This window comes from Varroa jacobsoni, unplaced genomic scaffold (assembly GCF_002532875.2).
Source record: "Varroa jacobsoni isolate VJ856 unplaced genomic scaffold, vjacob_1.0 scaffold_180, whole genome shotgun sequence".
Classification (NCBI taxonomy): Eukaryota; Metazoa; Arthropoda; class Arachnida; order Mesostigmata; family Varroidae; genus Varroa; species Varroa jacobsoni.
In genome coordinates, this window is record NW_019213082.1 from 104,722 (window position 1) to 125,230 (window position 20,509).

A 20,509-nucleotide genomic window follows, 5' to 3' on the forward strand; every position below is an offset into this window, starting at 1 on the left:
TATTTTCTAAAACAGAGTACTCTAGTTTCATAAGCAAAAAATCGGATGATTCTTACCTGAGTTGAACTTTATTTTCCTTTAAAATAGTTACAATAAACTACAGTAGCCGAGATTAATTTAATACACACCTGCTTGTTCAATGCCCAAGTATATGGTCTAAGTCTGTTTTGTAAATACATAAGAAAGCGGGTACCTTCCTAACTTCCAGCGTATGTGTTTCCTACCAATTTTGCACCGAGCACGATCTATTCGTTAGCTCACCTTGATGAAAATTTACACTGTGACGAGGTTGAAAAGGTGTCCAGGATTAGCCGAAAAGCACTGCATTTCGGTTGATCGTCAGTGCGTGTTCTTGCTCGTCCCCTAGTTAGATAACTGATGCAGTATATAACTGAAAGATCTTCTCCAGATATAGGAAACTCGGTTGGTTTATGCGACAGCAGGCTTTCAGTCTTAACACTGATTCGTAAATAACCGATTTTTCTCCTAAGTAAACAACTGTTGCCAGACAAAGCCCGACCCTTGTCTGAACGTCACTTCTCTAGCGATCTAACAGAGCTATCCACAGCGAACATAGCTTATAGGGACATTCTCTGATTGGTGAGAGGTACTACAGATCTTACGAAATGTAGGTGACAAGTATATAGAATCTTTATGCATACTGCTATACCTATATATATATATCTATATGTACGTACCTACTATAAATCTAATCAACATCTTATCTCATCTAGACATACATGCTTCGCAGGATATCACAGTTCCTGTCTATACGAAAGCCTACCTCTTCTGTCTCTGTATTTGGAAGTCTCACTTTGCAGAAATCGAACCAAACGGCTATTTAGGAAGACTATTCGTTCAAAATTGTTCTTCCCACCGCCAAATGCCTTTGCAGTGCCTGGTTTTACTAACGGCAGCAGTCAGAAGGTAAACTTATGTTTACTTAAACATTCCGAGTACGACTACAGAAGAACTCGTAGTTCTTATGACTTCTGTTGAGTTTGGAGCCGATAACATTGAACTGAGCCGGGTGTTTCACCTATCTGATAATGACAATGGAAGTGTTCTCGCCTGCCAGTAAAAATGTGTAAGACAATCCATGGATTAGCTGTTACTATTTAGGTTTTGCAGTGCGCCAGGAGGCTAAGCATTTTATTATACTGTTGTAAACTCGCGCCTCAAAATGTGCATGGAAACGTTTGTTTTACATGTTTAATAGAATCGACCAGATCTGCCTCGTTCTATCTAGGTTGTCGCCTATCTTTGTGCGACGAATCAATTAGAAAGATACAATGGCCAATGATGTTTGGTCAATACGTCACCTTGGCGTCAGTGCGAGAACGGCGGGAAAAAGCACATGCCTTTCTTAAAGTACGATACAAGTTACTCTATTTAATTCCGTATGTTATGAAGTTGTACACTAGTTAGGTATCGCAATAGCTTTCGAAGTTTATTTCGAATGCCAACAGCGCATTTCAGACAAATAAACCAGTCTAACCACCATCTTAGTTATTCCCTTTTTTATTATATTCCGCTCTGCAGCAGCCTCAGGTAACTATTATAGTAACTAGTTCCTCATATGTACACGTACGGCTGAGCAGATGCGATGATATTTTTCTTTGTTTCGCACACACTAAAGTACCCGGGAGCAAATAGCCAACTTTCATGGATGGCAAGAATTATAGAACTATTATGATTAAAACGAAGTCAATCGTCCCATGTCTTCGATAGATAGATAGATAGATCCTCATCTCTTATGAATCAATCGTAATGCAAAAAGGACATATATTGTATGATAACATAAACAAAGAAACAAAACTGTGTATGGCTAAACTCGTGACTTGTTTGCGGTTGAGTTTATGTTCTCACTTTGTCTGGCGGGATCTGTACTCGTCGAGATATTAGCTCGTTTACAATTGCTTCCATCAACTGCTATCGTCGCCGGTAGCATCTACGGCTGCATTAGCGAAAGCTCTGGCTTTTCAAACATTGTAGACGAGTACTTGCGGAAATGTCATCTCATAACCGCTTCGAACTGTTCGGCTTTGTTTACAAATACGACCTTTTGCTTTGCGTGATTACTTGAGATCTACGAAATTACCAAGTAGTGCCGTAATTCGGTCGACAAATCTTAACCGTATTTTGACAATGACACACATGAAGTTCTGTCACTGAGTTTTCGTTCCGCTGAGATGATCCCTTATTCAAGTTAGAACTACTTGTCGAATTGGCATACCTAGAGACAGACAAATTCGCAACATAGGCATCCCTAACTACTTGCTCTCGGATTCTGTCACTTGTCAGAGTTCAGCACTCGTCACTTCCCAGGCCGTACAATATACAATAGGTGTATCATGCTAGCCAATTCTTCACGTCTCCGTTTCCCATCCAATTGCAACTAATATACGCGACGCAATTTCGTAATATATACCATATATATGTACAGTGGAGATTTTTTTGAACGAAGAATTGGCCAGAAGTGACTCGTGGTCAGGGCTATAATAATCTAGTTTCTTCTAGGGGCTCCCTTAGCCTCTATCCCCGTTCATCTCTTGGCCTATTTCCAGTTCGTCATTGTTCTCTGTTCGTGTCCCAGTGAGAGGAATGCTATCATCCTTAGCTGCGGCGACTATCTTCGCCTCTACTTTGATCGAACCAGACCTCATATGCATCGGGGCGCTAGTGGCAAGCAACAGAAGTGTCCTGCCATTTTCTTTTACAACCATCGACCCCGCCGGACGATATCGGTGGCCTTCGCTCGTTTCTCGCCGTACAAAGGTCTCCTTGTCGCAGTCACCCATGCGGAAGTGTACATATACAAGACGATCCAACGAGGCAGCACAGAACTAACGCAACGACCATACCGTAGCACAAAAGCGAGGAGCAGGCCAGAAGGTCGTTACATCTGTTATTCCCATCTATACACGTGGCAGACGTAAAGCAGACACGGCCCCTAGACTCCTCCGGTGACCCTCTCAACTATAATTTGTTGTTGCTGTGGGGCACGCGCCAAAAGCTTCTGCAGCACTAAGACTATAGGGACGAAGATGTTATGGCCGACGGTAACCACATGTCATTGTAGTCCTTGCAGACAGGCGCTTGTAGACAGAGTGACACATAAACACGTACAGTTTGTTATGGCGGAACCGTTGGCATGATGAATCTATGCTAGGCATTGTAGATTGGCGGCTCAGTAAGCATGTAAGTAACGGACAGACAACATGGAGGTTCCATGAACAAAGATCGCATCGGAAAACCAGAAACGGCCGGCGACGATCGCGGACGACGATTTTATTTCTTGACAACTCTGTTGGACATGTTGACTATGTTTAGGCGGCTTTGAGCAAAAGCTAAATGGCATGAAAAAAGTGTGTCTCTTTAAAGTTTAATTGCAAACATAATGCAACAAAGTTGTTTTTCTAACTAAAATAAACATCAACACCCATTTCGAATCCTGTTGACTATTTGCAGCTTCGGCTAAAGCGGTAACAAGGGTTAGAGGGGAAAACAAGCAACTCTTTTTACTACGATTATGTTAAACAGGTGTTTCTTATAGTCGGATGTTCGCCGTAATCCCGAGCTTGCGGCAGGCCGTTTAACATTAGGGACTTCATAGACGACGCGTAGACTCAATACGAAAATTGTATATTCGTCATAAAGATGAATTATTTTTATGTGCGGAATGCTAGGCTGAAGAAATACCGTAGCCTATGTAATAATTGAGCTTTTTTTTTCTAACATTTACATTTATCAGAAGCGAGTACCGCATGAGGGATGTACTGTGTGCAAGTACCTCTCTCTGTGCTTGATCATCTAAGTTAGGGTCACGTCGAGGAGGCTAGATTTAAAGGTGTAAGACATTTCATGCTAAGAGCCAGTTGTCTATAACGTAATAATTAATAGCATTATCGGACGTAAGACTCGAAACGTTGACGCTAAAAATGCCTAGTTATTATACACTCCCTTTATTAGAATATACACACGCTTACACCAATAAAAGAAAGCGAATCGGATCGCCGGGATAGCTACGATTTGGCAGAGCCGTTTAGTTTTTGTGGGGTGAAACGCGAGGCCGAGTTTTTTCTATTTAAATCAATCCGCCCTGTCTCTGTGGTGATAATTAGTGTACATCGTAGCGGTTCGGTCTACAATAGTCCATACGTCTCTTATGCATAGCACGAGAAGCTGCCTATAGTTCAATCTGTCCTCGTTGGTGTCATTCAGTCTTTCTGCTTGTTGCTTGATTACAGTAACGTTGCCCTTGCTGCTGTTGCTCCATTAATGACCATAGCAAAGTTGAACTGTATTGAAAAGGCTGGACGAGAATCAGGCGCCACATCCTGGCGTGTTCCAGTCTTTCCACATAATCGGCTTGTTCATGATGATTATAGGACTTCCCTGAGAACGCCCATTAGCCTTCAGTCATTAAGATCCTGTACAGATTCGCTCAATGAAACCGTTTGCATCAGCTTAGTCTCTGAACCACCTTCATTGGCATTTGATGATTTTATATGGGACACTCCACAGAACTGCTTCTGTTGCCACTGGCTGATTTGGTCGATGCAAGATGTTTCCGAACGCGTACTGACTTGACGAAAACGGTGTAGATTTAGCATGGACGATTGAGGAATGAAGAAACCTACACGATATAGAACGTAGCGGTCCTAGAGTAGCGGTTCGTCCACCAAATTAAGCTAAAATTACTTGAAAAATTGCCGTAATGGAAAACAGAGTCAAAATAAACAATAAACATTCTGTTTATGTTCGCCTATCATAAAAACAAAAATATCTATGTACAGTAAAGTAAGTCCTCAAGTGTGCGTTGACTTATGACAAGTACGATAGACAGTATAATTACCGCGCTCATCGTACCGGTTCATGCCAATTAGAGCCGGATGGCGTGAAACTAAAATGCCTTACTATCAGGAGCAGCCTTATCGTCCTTCAAGCTTACTTGCTTTTTCCTAGTCATCCGGGTTTCGTGGACGTTCGCGCAAATATTCATTCGTGTATTAGTTGATGCAACAAAGATTTTTAGCTGGGTGATTAGCTCCGTTATATACTTCGTAGACATGTGACGACCTAAATGGAATAGCAGCAGCAGCAGCAGCAACGGTTAGTTTGCCGGCAAAAGCTAGGCTCGCAGGCCAACTTGTGAAAATATGATCGTTTTTTTAACACTAATATTTGCTGATGAGTTAAACACGAGTAATATTTTAAACGTTAGTGTATACGAAAACACAATACAGGGATCGTAAAGGTCACTCCTTTCACTTTCTCTAAATGAGAGGATAGCTATATATATATAGACATTTATACATACGCTGTTGATGTGAGCGAAGACCCTATACATACAAACACTGTTTTTCGTACTTCGTATAGCACTGGAAGAACCAGGGTGGTTTCATAATGGTCCTCTATTCACAGTGCTGGAAGCTTCAGGGCGCGAACAGGACGTAATGATAGGCTGTGAGTGTCCCTCTCAACGTTAATGAATAAGAACTCATGAACAGAGTGCACGAACGGGCACCAGACTAACTGATTGGCTAACCAGTTAATTCTACCAGACAGGCAATCTATTTATTATAATTGTATTTACAAACTATCAACCGGCTTGCCGTAAATACTAAATGTTAGTTTACAAGTTTAAGTAGGTCGCATATTTTCTTACACAAACACAAGTTAATCAAGTGAAAGCTATCTGCTTGATTCATTGGAACACCTATATATATATGTAACAGGCGTACATGCCCTTTAGAGAAATGTGTATATCCGCTACCCCTAGATTTATGGGGATTTAGCTGTGAAGTCATTGTGTCAAATCATGATGAAAAAAAATGAAAAAGTACTCGTAGACTAATAGTGCAAACCTTTTTCTTTTCCTTGCGATGTGTGTTTTGTTTCCCGTTACGTAGCAGCGACGTACTCCACATCTATGGGATACACAAAGCGAGAGGAAGAAGCAAGAAGGACGAAACAGCTAAAAAGACCTGATCCTATGTCCTCTGTGTACCGACGCCAGCACTAACCTTTTATGGGTTAAATGCCTAGTTGTAGAGCCCACGTAACCTACCATCGGCCAGATATCCGTTGTCGGAGCTCTTCCAGCCGCAGCCTTAAGAGGTAACACAGCATACAGAAAGAAGCAGAAAAGAACAATAAAAGACTGCTGTACATGGATGATACCCCAACGTTGCCGCGTAGCGTTTCTAACCATACTTTTATGCAGGAGTTTATGAAGCCGTCTCAGTTCGTATAGTTTAGCTGTTTTGGAATTCCCACTCGATGTTCTCAAATAGCCATGGGTCCCTGCGCCTCGTATGTCCTTTTTGCCCACTCCTCCCAGCTTTTTCACGATACTTTCAGCTTTTAACTCTTTCTTTCTCTGTCGTCACCCAGCCCGTGGCTTCGCATCGATTCCTTACGAAGACAGTAGAAGGGGGAGAAAGGAATGTTAGGGAATCTATTTCTCACTCCGATGGCGTCATCCATCAACACCGCCATCTCACGTAAATGCGCTAGCTTTCATGCGCCGCGCTGCTTCGAGTATCAAGCTCAAAGAGCTGCTCGTTTGCCAACAGAATAGCAACTAGGAAGAAAAAGACGTGGGGGTCGCTGCTTTCATTGTCGACGATATTGTTGCTATCCGTGTTTGTTGCTCTTAACATGCTACTATGCTGCTAGTTTGGTTCGTAGCTATTGTGCTCAGTACACGTGCGCTTGGACATCACTCGGCCGACCGCGATGGCTCGAAATAGTTGCAGCCGAGTATGTAGGACGTTCTAGCTTGGATGGCAGTTTGTCTGTGCAATGATACGTGCATCGTGCAATTCGTTGTTGATCTTGTCTTCTGTTTTCCTTCTGGAGCTACGGGAATGAGATGCTGTTTGGAAGTTAGATGAATTGTAGCTTCCCTTGTAGCCCTGAAAGAAAGATATGTATTTACTTTGCATATGATGAGAAGAATAAAGACTACATAGGCAACCAAGGATCGCTCGTAACAAGTTGTCCTTCGGAAAATCGGAAACCAGTAGAAAAACGATAAAAAAAAAAATGGAACTCTTATTCCTCTCAGCAAAACCTCAATGATGTCATATCGACAGGCTTGCCAGACCCAAGGGACGAACGAGAGGAGCTACTACTAGATATAATAGATAATAAATAGATGGATAAATTGACAGGTAAATATATGGTGACGAAAACCGCAGACATGCTATAAATACTGTGATACTTACGTGTTAGTTTCTCTGTTGGTTGATTGACAATCACCGTTTTGGTACGGCGATAGTATTAATGACACGAGTTTTGTTGGCATAAACTTGTAAGCTGTTACGGCCTTCAGGATTGTAAAAATCGATTCAGCCATTTTGATTGACTTTTTATGTTGTATTGATGGCGCTTCAGTTGGTTCTTTCCTTATGGAACATCATCGTTTGCTCTGCTTTTTATCAATCGAAACCACATTTTTTTAATTTTCGGATTCTCGAAAGAAGTATCCAATCGATTATTATGTACGAACCATAATAAATGCAATTATTATCAACTAAAGATCAAATGGCATTTAGCAGCCGCCCTTTTTTAAGCGTCAACTTTTGTGGGTTTGATTAAAAGATTTATATAGGAATATAAAAAAAATTTAGTTTTTGAATTTCTAGCGAAGTGGACTTGTAGAAGTTACTTATAAAAGTAGATCTCTTGTTGCAAAATAGGAGAACCAGCCGGCGTCAAACATATTGACAATACTGCGCATTTACATTAAATTATGTTTCAATTCTATTTTTTCGGTTAATAATATATCGGGGCATACTTTCAAGCGGTCTTTTGTGGGCACGTACAATATGTATGCGACGGTGGCCTTTAACCAGATGCAGCATAATACGTGGATTGTGTGTGAATCTAAATCATGCAATAAGGGTAAATGTGCCTTTATTGCTTAAAGAGAAAGGTTTTTATGCTAACTTATTGTCTGCGGCATTACGCTAAGTTCACTCGGTATAAATTTGTCCATTTCATCGCAATGAACCTTTAAACTTACGCCAAAGTTAACATTTTTATAAGTTTGATGTTTTAAAACAAAAACGTTTTTGAAAGACAAATAACGAGCATGTACTGCAGAGCTCTAAGCCCAGGCTATGCTTCACGCTAACTAGATGCACAAATACTTCCACAGATTTGTAGAAAGCCCAATGACAAGAAAAGGTCCACTTTGTAGTCGACCTTGTTGAAATCTAAGTAATTCAAATGGTGGTAGCTATTTGATCCCAATGCTATTTCGAATTTCTAAGGATGAACTACTTTATTTGAAGGTCATGTCACGAGATCTACCGAAAATACAAGTTTGAGCTCATTGACGACGTGCAGCAGTGTAGCACACAAAACAAATATACATCTAGAACAAGGGATAAATAACATCATGTATCAGCAAGACTAGATACGTCCTGTTATTAGCATGACCTTGAATCAAGGTGATGGTTTCATTAACATGTATCTGTATTGCCGTTTAATAAAATCGTTGCCTAATAGGTTTTTCCTTGGAATAATAGGTTTTTCCGTCGTTTTCCTTGAAAAAAGGAAACAGCAAAAGCCACGGTAATAAAATGGCGGATGCCGATAAGGGTTAAGCGTTTAGGCCAAACAATCGAGTGTTTTATTTAGTCAAAACAATTCTCTCTCTCTTCATAAGAACAAATTTGACAACATGAAGCCCACACCGCAATAAGCAAATAGGTATTTTTGCCGTCGAGGGGAGAATGGGGCTTGTAAAATAGCGGTCTAGTTTTTTTAAAAATTTTACGCATATACAGAGAAAATTCCTGGTAAACAGAGAAGCAAATGACATTACGATGTTAAGTATATGCATGTATGTACCGTAGTAACACTAATAACAATGACAATTCACACGATATCACACAGCGGAGATTATACAGCATTGTGTGCTACGATATAGGGCGATCAACGAGTGTAAACAGAAAAAAAGGAGTAAAACCAGCCCAGAATGTGGAAAGGCACAAAGAAAGTAACACAAATTTCACAATCACTCATGCCGAGGAGATACGGGTTCCTACATGTGAGCACAGGACGTTTTCCTAGATATGTTCTTCCAAGAATACGATGTTTCTGTTATGAAAAACTGAGTTATAAACATGGTGTAATATCTATGATTTATCTCTTATATTTAATTGCGAATGGAGGTCTCACTTTGGAGAACGTCGAAGACTATGTTTTATCACTGGCATCCTCCAAAAGTGAGTCCCAAGAATTATAACATTACGCTATTATGCGTTGTAACATATATGAATCTATATATATATATATATATATATATATATATATACGTAAAAAAGACAAGCGCAAGCCAGAGCTAAATACAAGGCGCCCGATTTTGAAACTGATTCTCCAAATCAAAATGTCTCTGAATTTAAGCATGGCTGTTATGTGTTAACTGGTAATGCAATTGTTGAGTCTGGCTATCTCAATGAAAATGCCTGTTACAAGCACTAGTTGCTCTTTCTATTGATTTGCTTGTGTTTTTGCTTCCTATACACTTATTGGCCGAATCAAGCAAAACTATTCGATCGAAATCATTAAGGATTCTCTCGCAGACGTTCCAATATACTCCAAATAAGTGAGCTGCTTATGGTGCATCCTACGAGCGCCTAAGCAGATCCTGCTGTAGGCTTGTTCAATCGTTGGCTGTCTTCTCGGCGCTTTTTCAATAAATTTAATAGTATTATGACTGGCATTGTCAGTGAGGTGTTATAGTATTTCCTTGTGGATTTAGGAAAGGAGCAAATGTGTCATACCAACGCGACAGAACCGTTTTCAGCTACCCTCGTTGACTACTGAACAGTGATGCTTGTAGAGGAGACAGAAGCTACCTTAGGTTGTCAAGTAAAATTATATGAGCAAAAGAGAACAGAAGGATAATAGGAATATATGAAAAAAATGCGGGTCTTATTTCTTGATCAACCTAGGATCCAGGATTGCCCCAATTAGGCAATCTGCATCGCAAACAATGAACGCCAGTCGTTTGATAATCGCACGCGCAAGTTGGTTTCCCGCGAAGGATTACGTCTAGTAACCTCAAAACGTTCTCGCATGAGGTCTAGGGCCCTTCCTGTAAAAAGAACTTTTAGGATTCACGCTGCTTTACGCAGCAGGCGTACGCTTTCGTTAGCCTTAAAACCAGTACAACGCCTCTCTCGTATTTGCAATGTTAGTCATCACATATAGCATGCGTTCTGCATTAATTTCCACAAGCCTCTTTGAGGTTCCCGTTGAACGGCTTCTAGCTTACTGCAGATTCCTCCTCCCATACCAGACGGTGCAGTCAGTAAACGCTACAGACCCCCGCTGACAGGGTAGCTGCTGCCTGAGAGGTTTATCAGAAAGGGAAAGTCGGTTAAGGTAGTTCGTTTACTTTCGCTGGACTCGTGAGTTAATGCACGTCAAGCGATTATATCGCGGCTGGTAAACCTTCGAGCGCATTTTAGGAATAAACACTACCTTTTTCCTGGTATGATGCAGAGCCAGGTCCGCTCCATCAACTGCCTTCTAGTGGCAAAAACGCATTAATGGTGAGCGTGCTAATCTCTTTATGGCACTAATAGTTAATTATACAGTTACGGTTTATTGGATAAAGTGATTGTTCTAATGCACATGAGCCATGATAACCAAGATTCGATTGATATAGCGGATCCTCTTTGCATATGAGAGCACTGAAAAATCACCAAGAAGCGGAACTGTGTCGCCTATAATTAGAGCTAATACCGTAGCTTTCGAAATGGCTATAGGTAAAGATATTACTTGTCACCTTAATGAATTCAGTTTGGGGTCGTATAATATCCATGCAGATCCAATTTATCACCTTTATTCGGTCACAATCGGCGGACTGACTGATACTAGTTTTAAGGCACACAATTATAGATATTATGTAGTATACTCACACACAACGTTATATATTACATTTTAATCCTGAAAACGAGATTTCTATAAAAATGACCGAATTAATGATGTGTTAACATTAGGCTTATTAAATACGTAGCCTTTTTAATAAGAATAAATTTTTCATATGTATGAAAGCTAAGTACTGGATTTTAGATCAAGCATAACATGATCAACCTGATAGTGGGGCAGTAAGCGGTCCTCACTTTTTATCGATCGGCTCTTCTGACTACCTGACAAAAATTAACTAATACATGACCAAGGGTGCGCATATAGAATAGAGGTGAGTATTTGAGACGTCTTTAAAATTACATTCGTTTTTAAAATGGCTACACAAAAAACACCTTAGATTTGCCTCCATAGTTGTGTTGGACCGGATACCTGGGATCCGGGGGGCCCGGGCTTTTTTTTCTTCAAAAAATTTGAGACTATAAAGTATTTCTGTTAAGCGGTCTACATAAAAAGCTGCAAATCAGCTTCCTGTAATCGCATGCAGGTGTTTAGATTTAGACTAGCTAGTTCTGGCATTAGAAATAAGCCAAGTTTTCAGAAACGAGCAGGACGTATAGTGTCCTTTTATATGCCCTATTCTTTCAGGTGGCGCTTTATTTCAGATCAATTTATTGTAGTATTGGTCTTTAGCTTGGTGCTTTTTTATGTTACATTCTGTTGGCCCCACTTTTGCGGCTGTTGTTACTAGAGAAATAAAAAGATCGGCGTATTTACGTATCGCGACCGTGCTTGTGCACGAGACCGTGATGCGGTTATGCGACGCACAGCATATATATATGCAGCTCATGGTATATCGGTATATGCATCGTTACACGATGGCTCTTAGATGGGGCCAAGCGTGCAATTCTCTCCCACAAAACGTCCCCAATGCGCTTCGCTCCGATCACGGACAACGTAGGACAAGAAGAGGACAAAGCAGGTGCGTCTTGCTATCGACAGCGATGCCCATGGTTCAGTGCACAAGTGGCTGGCTGCAGTCTGGAGTTGCTTTCGGAACGTTTGGCCAGACACTTGATCTCTCTCCAACAGACAGATTTACTCCTTTATCCTTAGGATTGGTTACAAATTTCTCGCCTTATATTGTTTACTTCATATATTTGGTACCATCAATAGCAAATTGGTACGCATCTACGTAACCATAAAGAAAAAACGAGAAACTAACTAACGACTCATTGACCACCCGCAGTCAATCTGCTAGGAGTATTAACATTGACTCTCTGCTCTGAAGATTAACAGGCGTAAGCAAGATAAGATTTTATTATTAAATTCAGCTGTCGATTCAGAATTCTCAGCTTATTACTTATAATCAGCACGACTATAGTATTTTACATATAATGATCAGATGACAAATTCAGCTTTTTGACTGATTCCAGATTTATACAGCCAAGAGCATTCTCAGCTACAAAAAGAGTTTATTTCATAAAAAGAGTACGTTTTTACGAGACAAAACTTACCTTCTAGAAGCTTAAATTTTTTTGGTTTGATAGAAACCGATCTGAGTAAATCCTTTAAGCGATCAGAAGTTTACTGCATAATGGGCTGATGTGAAGATTTTAGGCTTTGAAGTTCGTGCCCGGTATTACATGCTCTGTGCGCCGATTAGCTTCGACGTTTCCACTAATTAAACGCTCATAAGCAAAAGATTAAACAGATGTTTGTATTCATTTACCCATGGCTAAACCCATGACTGCACTAGATGATCTTACTTAACAAATGCCACGGCTCTTAATTAGCTTCCTGGGCCAAATCTGCGTTCCATTCAATTACCTAGTATAAGTTGTCCGCCCTTAACTACTTTTTGCCACTCTATATCAATGTGCCCACCTAACGGCTAAGCTGTACTGTCTCAGTTAGCTTTTCCAAACCAAAGTAAGCTTCGTATTTTAACTATAGATTTATCATGGTTCTTACAATTTACATTAGGATTGCCTAAATAGATTATCCGCTGAAACTAATCTGTATGCGATCAGCCATAGGAAACTTGTCAACGCACCTAGACCCATTATCTAAAATGGAAAAGAAGGAAACATATTTACCGTTGTTTGTAACTCGTGATACTTGTGAAGAATGAAATCCATGACGACCGACCAAAGAACAGTTTGAATTATTAGGGACAAAAATCTTCCGTCGTGTACTGCTTGCGCCCCACTAAATCGTAATCTACCGACAGACAAAGTCAGACACGCACTCAAAAGCCAAAAAAGAAGGATCAAAGTAGAAAAATAAAATCGGGCGAGCATGAATTGGATGACAAACGCAAAATGGCCGATGTCTAAAAAAAAAAAATATGCACTCTACTATTCACTTTGGTTATGTAAAAATGTGGGCTAGATATGGGTTCAAATAAACGAAACATTCCACGAGTTAGTTCGAAGCGCTGACAATTTCTTTTGGGGCGTAAAAAACATGACGGTGGAAAGTAGCCTAGTAGCAAACTGAGCAACTTTCCTATTCATCTGCTCTCATTTTAAGCCAGAGGCAATATTCATCGATATTTTGCAGTTGCGGTTATGATTGTATTGATATGATCCGACTAGTGTGTAAGGCCCGACCAGCGGTCAAAGTTGAGCGGAACCGTTGGATGTGAAAACGATAACCCGACCAACGGAGGCCCATTGATCTGCTTCGCTCGCACAGCATATCGATTCATTCTTAAGGACGGAGAAAAACTACCCGCTTGTCGTCCTACTTTGGCCCATTTTGATTCCAGTCTCTTGAACGGTGGGCATCGAATAATCAATGAATCGGGCAGTTAACGTGCGGGTGCCTGGGCTAAATCGAAATAAAATAGGAAGCAAGAAGGGCTCTAACAAAATTTTTATGGAAAATTTTTTTGGAGCATCGGTTGTTCGCTTTGGTCATGAACACGTCTGTTATACCTAGTAGCAGATCTCAAACTGGAATATGACGGTCATAGGCCAGCCGGGGACTGCCGAAGTGGGTCGACGTGAGGATAATAGAAACGAGGACCTAATAAATTTTATACCGAATCGCGTTATGAACCCGAATGCTCTTTGTCTGGTTAGAGAAAAATGAGCTTCCTACGATCCTTATTTTAATCCGCGTGTACACGCTTTTTAGTTTGCCTTCTCAAACATTAATCGCTTCTACGAACAATACGCGTCGGGGTTCCGTTGTATACTCAAAATTGAAAATACTTGGAATCACAGCAGAGTCCTTGCACTTAGATTTCTAGTAAAACGACCTGATTCCTGTGATTAGAGTAATCTTATTTCATCAAAAATAACTCACGCCGCAGATCTAGTGTGTCTCTGCCAGGTCCATTTATACAGTATGTAGTAAGCCGTGTTGCCAGAAAACGACGATTTGCCATCTACAAGATGTCACTGCCGGAATACTATGTATCAAAAGCGTACCTTAATGCACAAGGTCGAGAGACCTTTGTTCAAGTTCCATTATCGGCATATACAACACGATAGCTAATGCCCAATAGTGGTCTCGCATTTACTTTCATATATATTTATACAAATTCAATTACATAGATATGATGTTTGTCAACATTATTAAAAAGGGCTAGCTAAAGGGCTAGGCATGTAAGCCGGCGAATTCTATAATTGATCTGACTCTACCGCGTTACTCTGAAGGATACCTACAGAGGCCAAATTGCGGCCCAGTGCTTCGGCTATCTAACTCATCATGTTCTTGTGCCTTGCAAACCAGAGCCTTGAATTGCTTTCTGGCGATTCTTTCTGGCGGCACCGTTATATTAAACTGTTATCAGTCGGAGCTGGTGTCGTAGGAAACAAGCTGTACAATTGCATTTTTCTAACTGGTGTCCATCCGTAGCAATACGATAGCTACTATATCGAGCGTTCTGAAAACGTTTTTGGCGAACGGTAGGGTAGCAGGTCCACAGACCCGCTAGGCCGTTTGGATCGAAATGTGCAGCCTATTTTAGGAACACAGGTTCTATTTTGGTTTTTCCTTAGCTGATCTGAATACGTGTGTAAGTATCGGTCTGTGCCATTTTCAGACTGCATATCGACTGATAAAAAGACATGCATTTAGTTTAGATTAAACAAAAAAAAAAACATTGGTGTAGGAAGCAAACAGATCTCACGATTTGTGCACGTGTCTTTTGCTACGTGCCAGAAGTGAAGTAACGAAGACCAAAATTGCAAGGTTGGTTATTGACAAAGAAAGAACTATACTTGAAGCCTACTTAATTTTGCGAACATATGTTGGCAAAATTAAGTACGCTTCAAGTTCGTATCGAATTCGTGATCAGCTTTAAAGACAGCTGATCACGAATTCGATTTGGATCGATTGTAGCTCGACTTGGCAGGATAGGCTATATTTACGAATAGATCAAAATTGTCCACGGAACCTTTTCACTGCGTAGGTGCTAGCACGAAATCGTGATATTCCAACACAAAGCGGTTTTTCTTTCCGGTCAAAGCTCTAGGCATATGACGAACGCATATTTCACAAGAAAAATTGACGCTTCGGTGATAAATTATGCCAGAATTGAGTCGACGTACCTTTTTTTGTTCTTTTTTAAGAAGTGCACAATGCTCACTGTATTATTCCCCTTATTTTGTGAGACATACAAGCCTTGGCTGACCGACAGAATAGGAAGCAGGACCAATACTTGCAGCCGATGCTCAAAGAAATATGTTTTCATGTAATGACGATCAGGATGTTGTGCTTTTTAATTTACTGTTATATATATATATATATATATATATATACATATATATCTATATATATACCATAATGATAAGTCTGCGGCGCTCTATAACACAAAGGTCACTACGGCCTAAGACCCCAGTAGAAAAATGAACGAAATATAAGCCCGGCTGTGGGGCTGCTCGAAAATGTGCACATTTAACGTCTGCAACATAAATTGCAGTATTATTGTCGTGTTTTATATCGTGACAAATATATAATTCTTATGTATATACTATGCAATAAAACAATAGTCCCGCCGAAACCTGTTACTTTGAACCGTCCGATCCGCCCACTATTGATTGAGTGGTGCAGGCATGCTAATCGCAAAACAGATTCGAGCCACTATTACATTACGTGTTCTGTTGACCCATTCCATAGACGCCATTCCTCAATATGTGTGGGCTCGACCCCCGCTTAGCTCGCTTGTTTCTCGCTCATTCAACATTTTATCGTTAGTGGTTAATTCTCGCCCCACCGCACGGCCCGATTACCTCCCTTGGCGCTTCTATATATAACACCTGAACTCATTAATGTGTTTTTTGCTAGAATCGTTATGTAATATAAGTGTTCTAATTATGCTGGCAATTGACACGCTAGTAGTACAACGCAAGTTGGGCCGCAATGTTTTTTTTTTCTCTTATTACAGATTTGTGACTCTTATCTATGCCTGGGGGCAGGATGTCGCGCGGTCGTAAAAGTGATACTGTTTTTGACGTATGCCGCTGTTAATCTCACTGCCTTTGGCGGTCGTTAACACAGTGTCTTGTCTGGCCTTAAGCACATACATCTCGCATGCCCCTATTTCCCTGTGGGCAGTGGGCGATATAAATGGGTTGCGTGAGACATTAGCGAGCCAAGTGTCTCGTCGGCTGGACTCAACTAGGAATTCTGTAAGTACTTTCTTCTGTGTGAGCTCGGCTATAACTGCATCACCGCTTAGTTAAATAACTAGCAGCCTAAAGTAGTATTATGCTACTACTATCTTAAGACCGGACGAAGAATAACGTGATGATTAGTACATGTGTTATATAGGTCTTCATGGTAATGACGGGTTATCTTCCTCGTATACACTTGCGTTCCTCTGAAATTTGACTGTTATCGGGTTTCACAGCCGGTACAGAGCAAGGTGGGACGAAATTGAATACGATTTTAAGTGCGTAAGCGGTATGCGTATTTCGATCAGTGCTATATGGCGTACTTGGGTTACCAGTTTCAGAGTGACTACCCGAGAAATTGTCCTAAAAAGATTGCCATGAAATCGTAGTCACTTCAACTGCCATTCAGTGAAGAGGAAAAAAACTAGGGACACATCAGGAAGGGAGATTTTTCCATGAACTGGTTGTAATTGTGTACATAGATAAAATAAGGAAGGCATTTCTAATGTTTACTTTTTACGCCCACATATGGACAGGCCACTTATGCGTTGCAAGAAATCGATTTAATTAAACATTCATAGAATAAGGGTTTGTCCTCTTAAAACGGATCCATCGTATGAGATTGGTAGTCTTCAAAAAGGCCCATAAAGGACAACAAGAGGTGATTAGCAAAAACGCCGTCTATGTCAGTTCCGGTTATTCGCCAGACTCTACTAGGTAGAACCAAAAACACGGGCCAATTGTTATATTGCTTTTATGAAAAGAAAGCTAAACATGGAGAAGTATTTTTCGCTTTCAATAAACGTCCAGTCAATAACAGATCTTTAATTAATAACGTATGTCAGCAAGGATTGATTGAGCTACGTAGCTTCGTGTCCGAACGGCGATAAATTTCGATATAATGACGCGTCGCTTCATACAGCGTCTAGATAATTTCGAAATAAAGAAATTTGCTTACGCAGTAAATCTGTTGTTGCACTCTATGGATTCATATTTGTTCTATCGCTCAAAGTCAATGATGAGCTCCGTATGTTTCGAAACGAATGTAGAAAAATCGATCGAATTTTGCAACGACGTTACCATGACTTTCTGCTGTTATTACTGTGTTTTGTTTATAATTAATCGAAGACGTGAGCCTATGCCAACCATCAAAGCATGGCACCAATAAAGCAGAAATCCTCATTATCGACACTACGTTACAGTTATGACCTACAGTAGACGGGGCTAATGATTAAATATAAAAACTCATTTTAAGCTAGTCAATAAATATAATGTACGAAAATATTATGGCGACCATTTTCCTTTTGAATTTGATATAATAGTATGGAGCGAAAAATAGACTAGCTAGATGATAACGTATGCACTTTTTGCGTAATACTTATCATTTTTTTGAGGGCAAGAAATAGTCTTTAGTAGCGGTCGTCCCCGTAACAGCCTAGTAGGTAACGTGCTTACCTGTTAATCGTAAGAAGCGTCTTGGTTCGTATTGGATACCGGACCGGATAGCCGCGGTCGTCATTTCATGGGTAAGGCTGAAACTGAAAGGATTGTATGTTCCATTGGTTGCTACAACTGAAACATAGAACAACGTATCAAATAGATCATTAGTGGAAATGGCATCTGCTACTTAGCCACCTATAACCTGGCGTCAACTTGTATGTACATATCATTAAAATACATATTTGAAGCACGAATTTTGTAAGAACACGTCTCAACAGCGAGTCACCTTGATACAATTGGATTGTAAGCTGCTGTCAGACCCTGTCGCTGTTTGGGTCATTCTACAGTCGATGCGACTCAATATTCGTTTAGTAGATAAGAGACAAGTTAAATTTTCAAATGCCATCCATGAAAACTCGGAGGACGCCACTTGGGACCTCGCATGACGTTCTTGATTGTAGCATTTTCGTGATAACGAACTACTGCAACGACCTAAATCGAGTAGCTCAAAGCTATTTGTGTGTCTCTGTTTCTTTACATTCGCTCCGCTTTGAGGCCGATCACTGCACCCTCAAAATGGTTCGTTATCTGAGATAGCATAGCTGATATAAGTCAGTTCGGTGCTATGTCAATGACAGATCCTTACTTCTTACGATTCTTGAGCTTTGGCTCTGCCGGGTTTACTGTTCGATCAGTCCTGCATAGCAGTTAAAAATACCATTCAAGTACGTATTTTAAGCCGCTCGTTACTATACCTTTATTGTTGAATTTAGTATTTAGTAAATATTCAACAAACTGATAATAACTCAATTAAATCATCAATTAGAAGATGTGCTTCTCGCAAACGGGTTATTACCGGACCGTACGTAATAATATCCTGTGTTTCTGAATTGTTGTTAGCGTATCTACATCAATGACGAAGGCCCGATTCTTTCATTTTCTGTTAGCTGTCAGATGGCTGGATATTTGTAAAGCGAGAGATTTACGGAATTGAAGATTGCATGAGCTCGTTTTATATGCCCATGAATAAAACCAAGAAGCTACTGTTTTAATATGCCACGATACCGTTTTCTAGATAGCACCAATGTTATTATAGAGTCGAGTTCCGAAAATCGATTTGTTCCGAAGTTCCCGTTGAAGTCCATTCATTCGTGCAATTGTGAACTAGTGTTTTTAGATTAAATCTCTTCAATTCAGTATACTGTAAATTAACAATTTGAAGTCCGTATGATAGGTAACTTTCCTTTGTGAAGTAGACATCTTTGAAATAATTCGAAACTCAGTAATTTCGGTAAGGGTGTTTTTTGCCTTATATTTTCTTCTATCGAAGTAGTAGCAATTCAGGTGGCCCTAAATTATAGCCGATATAAGATTGAGTTCAGATTATCGCTTGCAAGGGCTATAGGTTTTCACCTATTCGTTCTCTGGTGCACCACCAGTTAATATTGCATAAAATAATATAGTGGATTTAGGTTGAGAATTATCGGATAGCCCGCTCTAATTAGCCAATCTGAGTGAATTCTATTATACGGAATCCCGGTTGGTTCAATTTGCAGCTGACTTCGACACAAGCTAAAACAAGACGCTTCGCCATATTCCGACTTCAAGACTTCAACAGCCCATCCATTATTTATTTACAGATTTTTTTTAAACAAATTATAAAATGCCGGGCATCGGTGTCGGTTCGATGTAGTATTTGTGACCAGTTTTGAAGCGTAGTCTACGCATTCTGCTAAAGTTAAAAATATTCTCCCCTCCTCCGTAGAACAGTCGCTATGGATGCTAGTAACAAACGCAAACAAATGTTTGTCTCGTCACACAAAAAAGTTTCGATGCCATCGATCCTCCTATGTCTTTACGGCATGTATCGCCGGCATAGACGGGCAATTCGTTCGATTTAGCCTATACATATTGATTAACTATTGAGATCTAGTGTTGCAAAGTAACTATTAACTGTTGATTTAAGAAGAGGAATCGGCTGGGTCGACCCAAATGCTGATACTAGGAGAAATTTTGAATCGCACATTAGATCACCGTTTCACTTAGAGGGCCAATTTTAGTTCATAATCGGCTTTATCCTTTTCTTTTCCAACCAATTATTACCTAAATGATAACCTAGCTTACTTGTTAGGCATTCTACAAGTTGACAAATGAGAGGAACAGCAGTTTGGCCAATGTGTTGCAATTCAAATTCACTTTTAAGCATGATGAAGAATGAAGACTTCACAGTGACTGTCGTCTCTACAGAAATAATACTTTATTTCTGAGAGCTTTGAGTTGTGGTCTGAGTTAACACAGTGGAATATGATTTGGTAACAGGAGTGAGTCTAGATCTTAACAAACATAGGGGTGACGTTTCTGACAGCTTCGAAACCTTTCATGTAGTCGATATCTTTGAAACTACATCCATTCAAATGTGAAACCCATTGTTATTTGGGTAGCACATAGCATGAATGTGAAGCCGGAAGAGATGCTGGGATGACGATGCGGTACTATACTTAGTGTGCTGCAATATGCCTTTGACTAAGATCGCAAACAAGGTAAGC

General features: G+C 40.3%; 1 protein-coding gene and 1 long non-coding RNA gene across 20 annotated transcripts in view; one reads left to right on the forward strand and one right to left on the reverse strand.

Annotated features, from left to right (window-relative positions):
- Positions 1-20,509, forward strand: part of LOC111271805 (uncharacterized) — a 98,764-nt gene that overhangs the window by 47,181 nt on the left and 31,074 nt on the right. For 15 of the 19 annotated variants that reach the window (XM_086973051.1, XM_086973032.1, XM_086973067.1 and 12 more), the window contains 2 exons: positions 5,916-6,123; positions 6,400-9,517. In XM_086973051.1, the coding sequence (XP_086829177.1) occupies positions 5,916-5,984 (69 nt within the window). In that variant the 3' untranslated portion in view covers positions 5,985-6,123; positions 6,400-9,517. Of the gene's footprint in view, positions 1-5,915; positions 6,124-6,399; positions 9,518-16,294; positions 16,539-20,509 lie in introns of those variants that run through there. The other 4 variants (XM_086973042.1, XM_086973035.1, XM_086973044.1 and 1 more) reach the window with 2 other exon arrangements.
- LOC147753843 (uncharacterized) lies at positions 16,547-18,500 on the reverse strand. The gene is made up of 3 exons (XR_015315507.1): positions 18,250-18,500; positions 17,979-18,095; positions 16,547-16,886 (listed from the first exon to the last, which is right to left on the reverse strand). It is a non-coding gene; the product is annotated as an uncharacterized LOC147753843 (long non-coding RNA).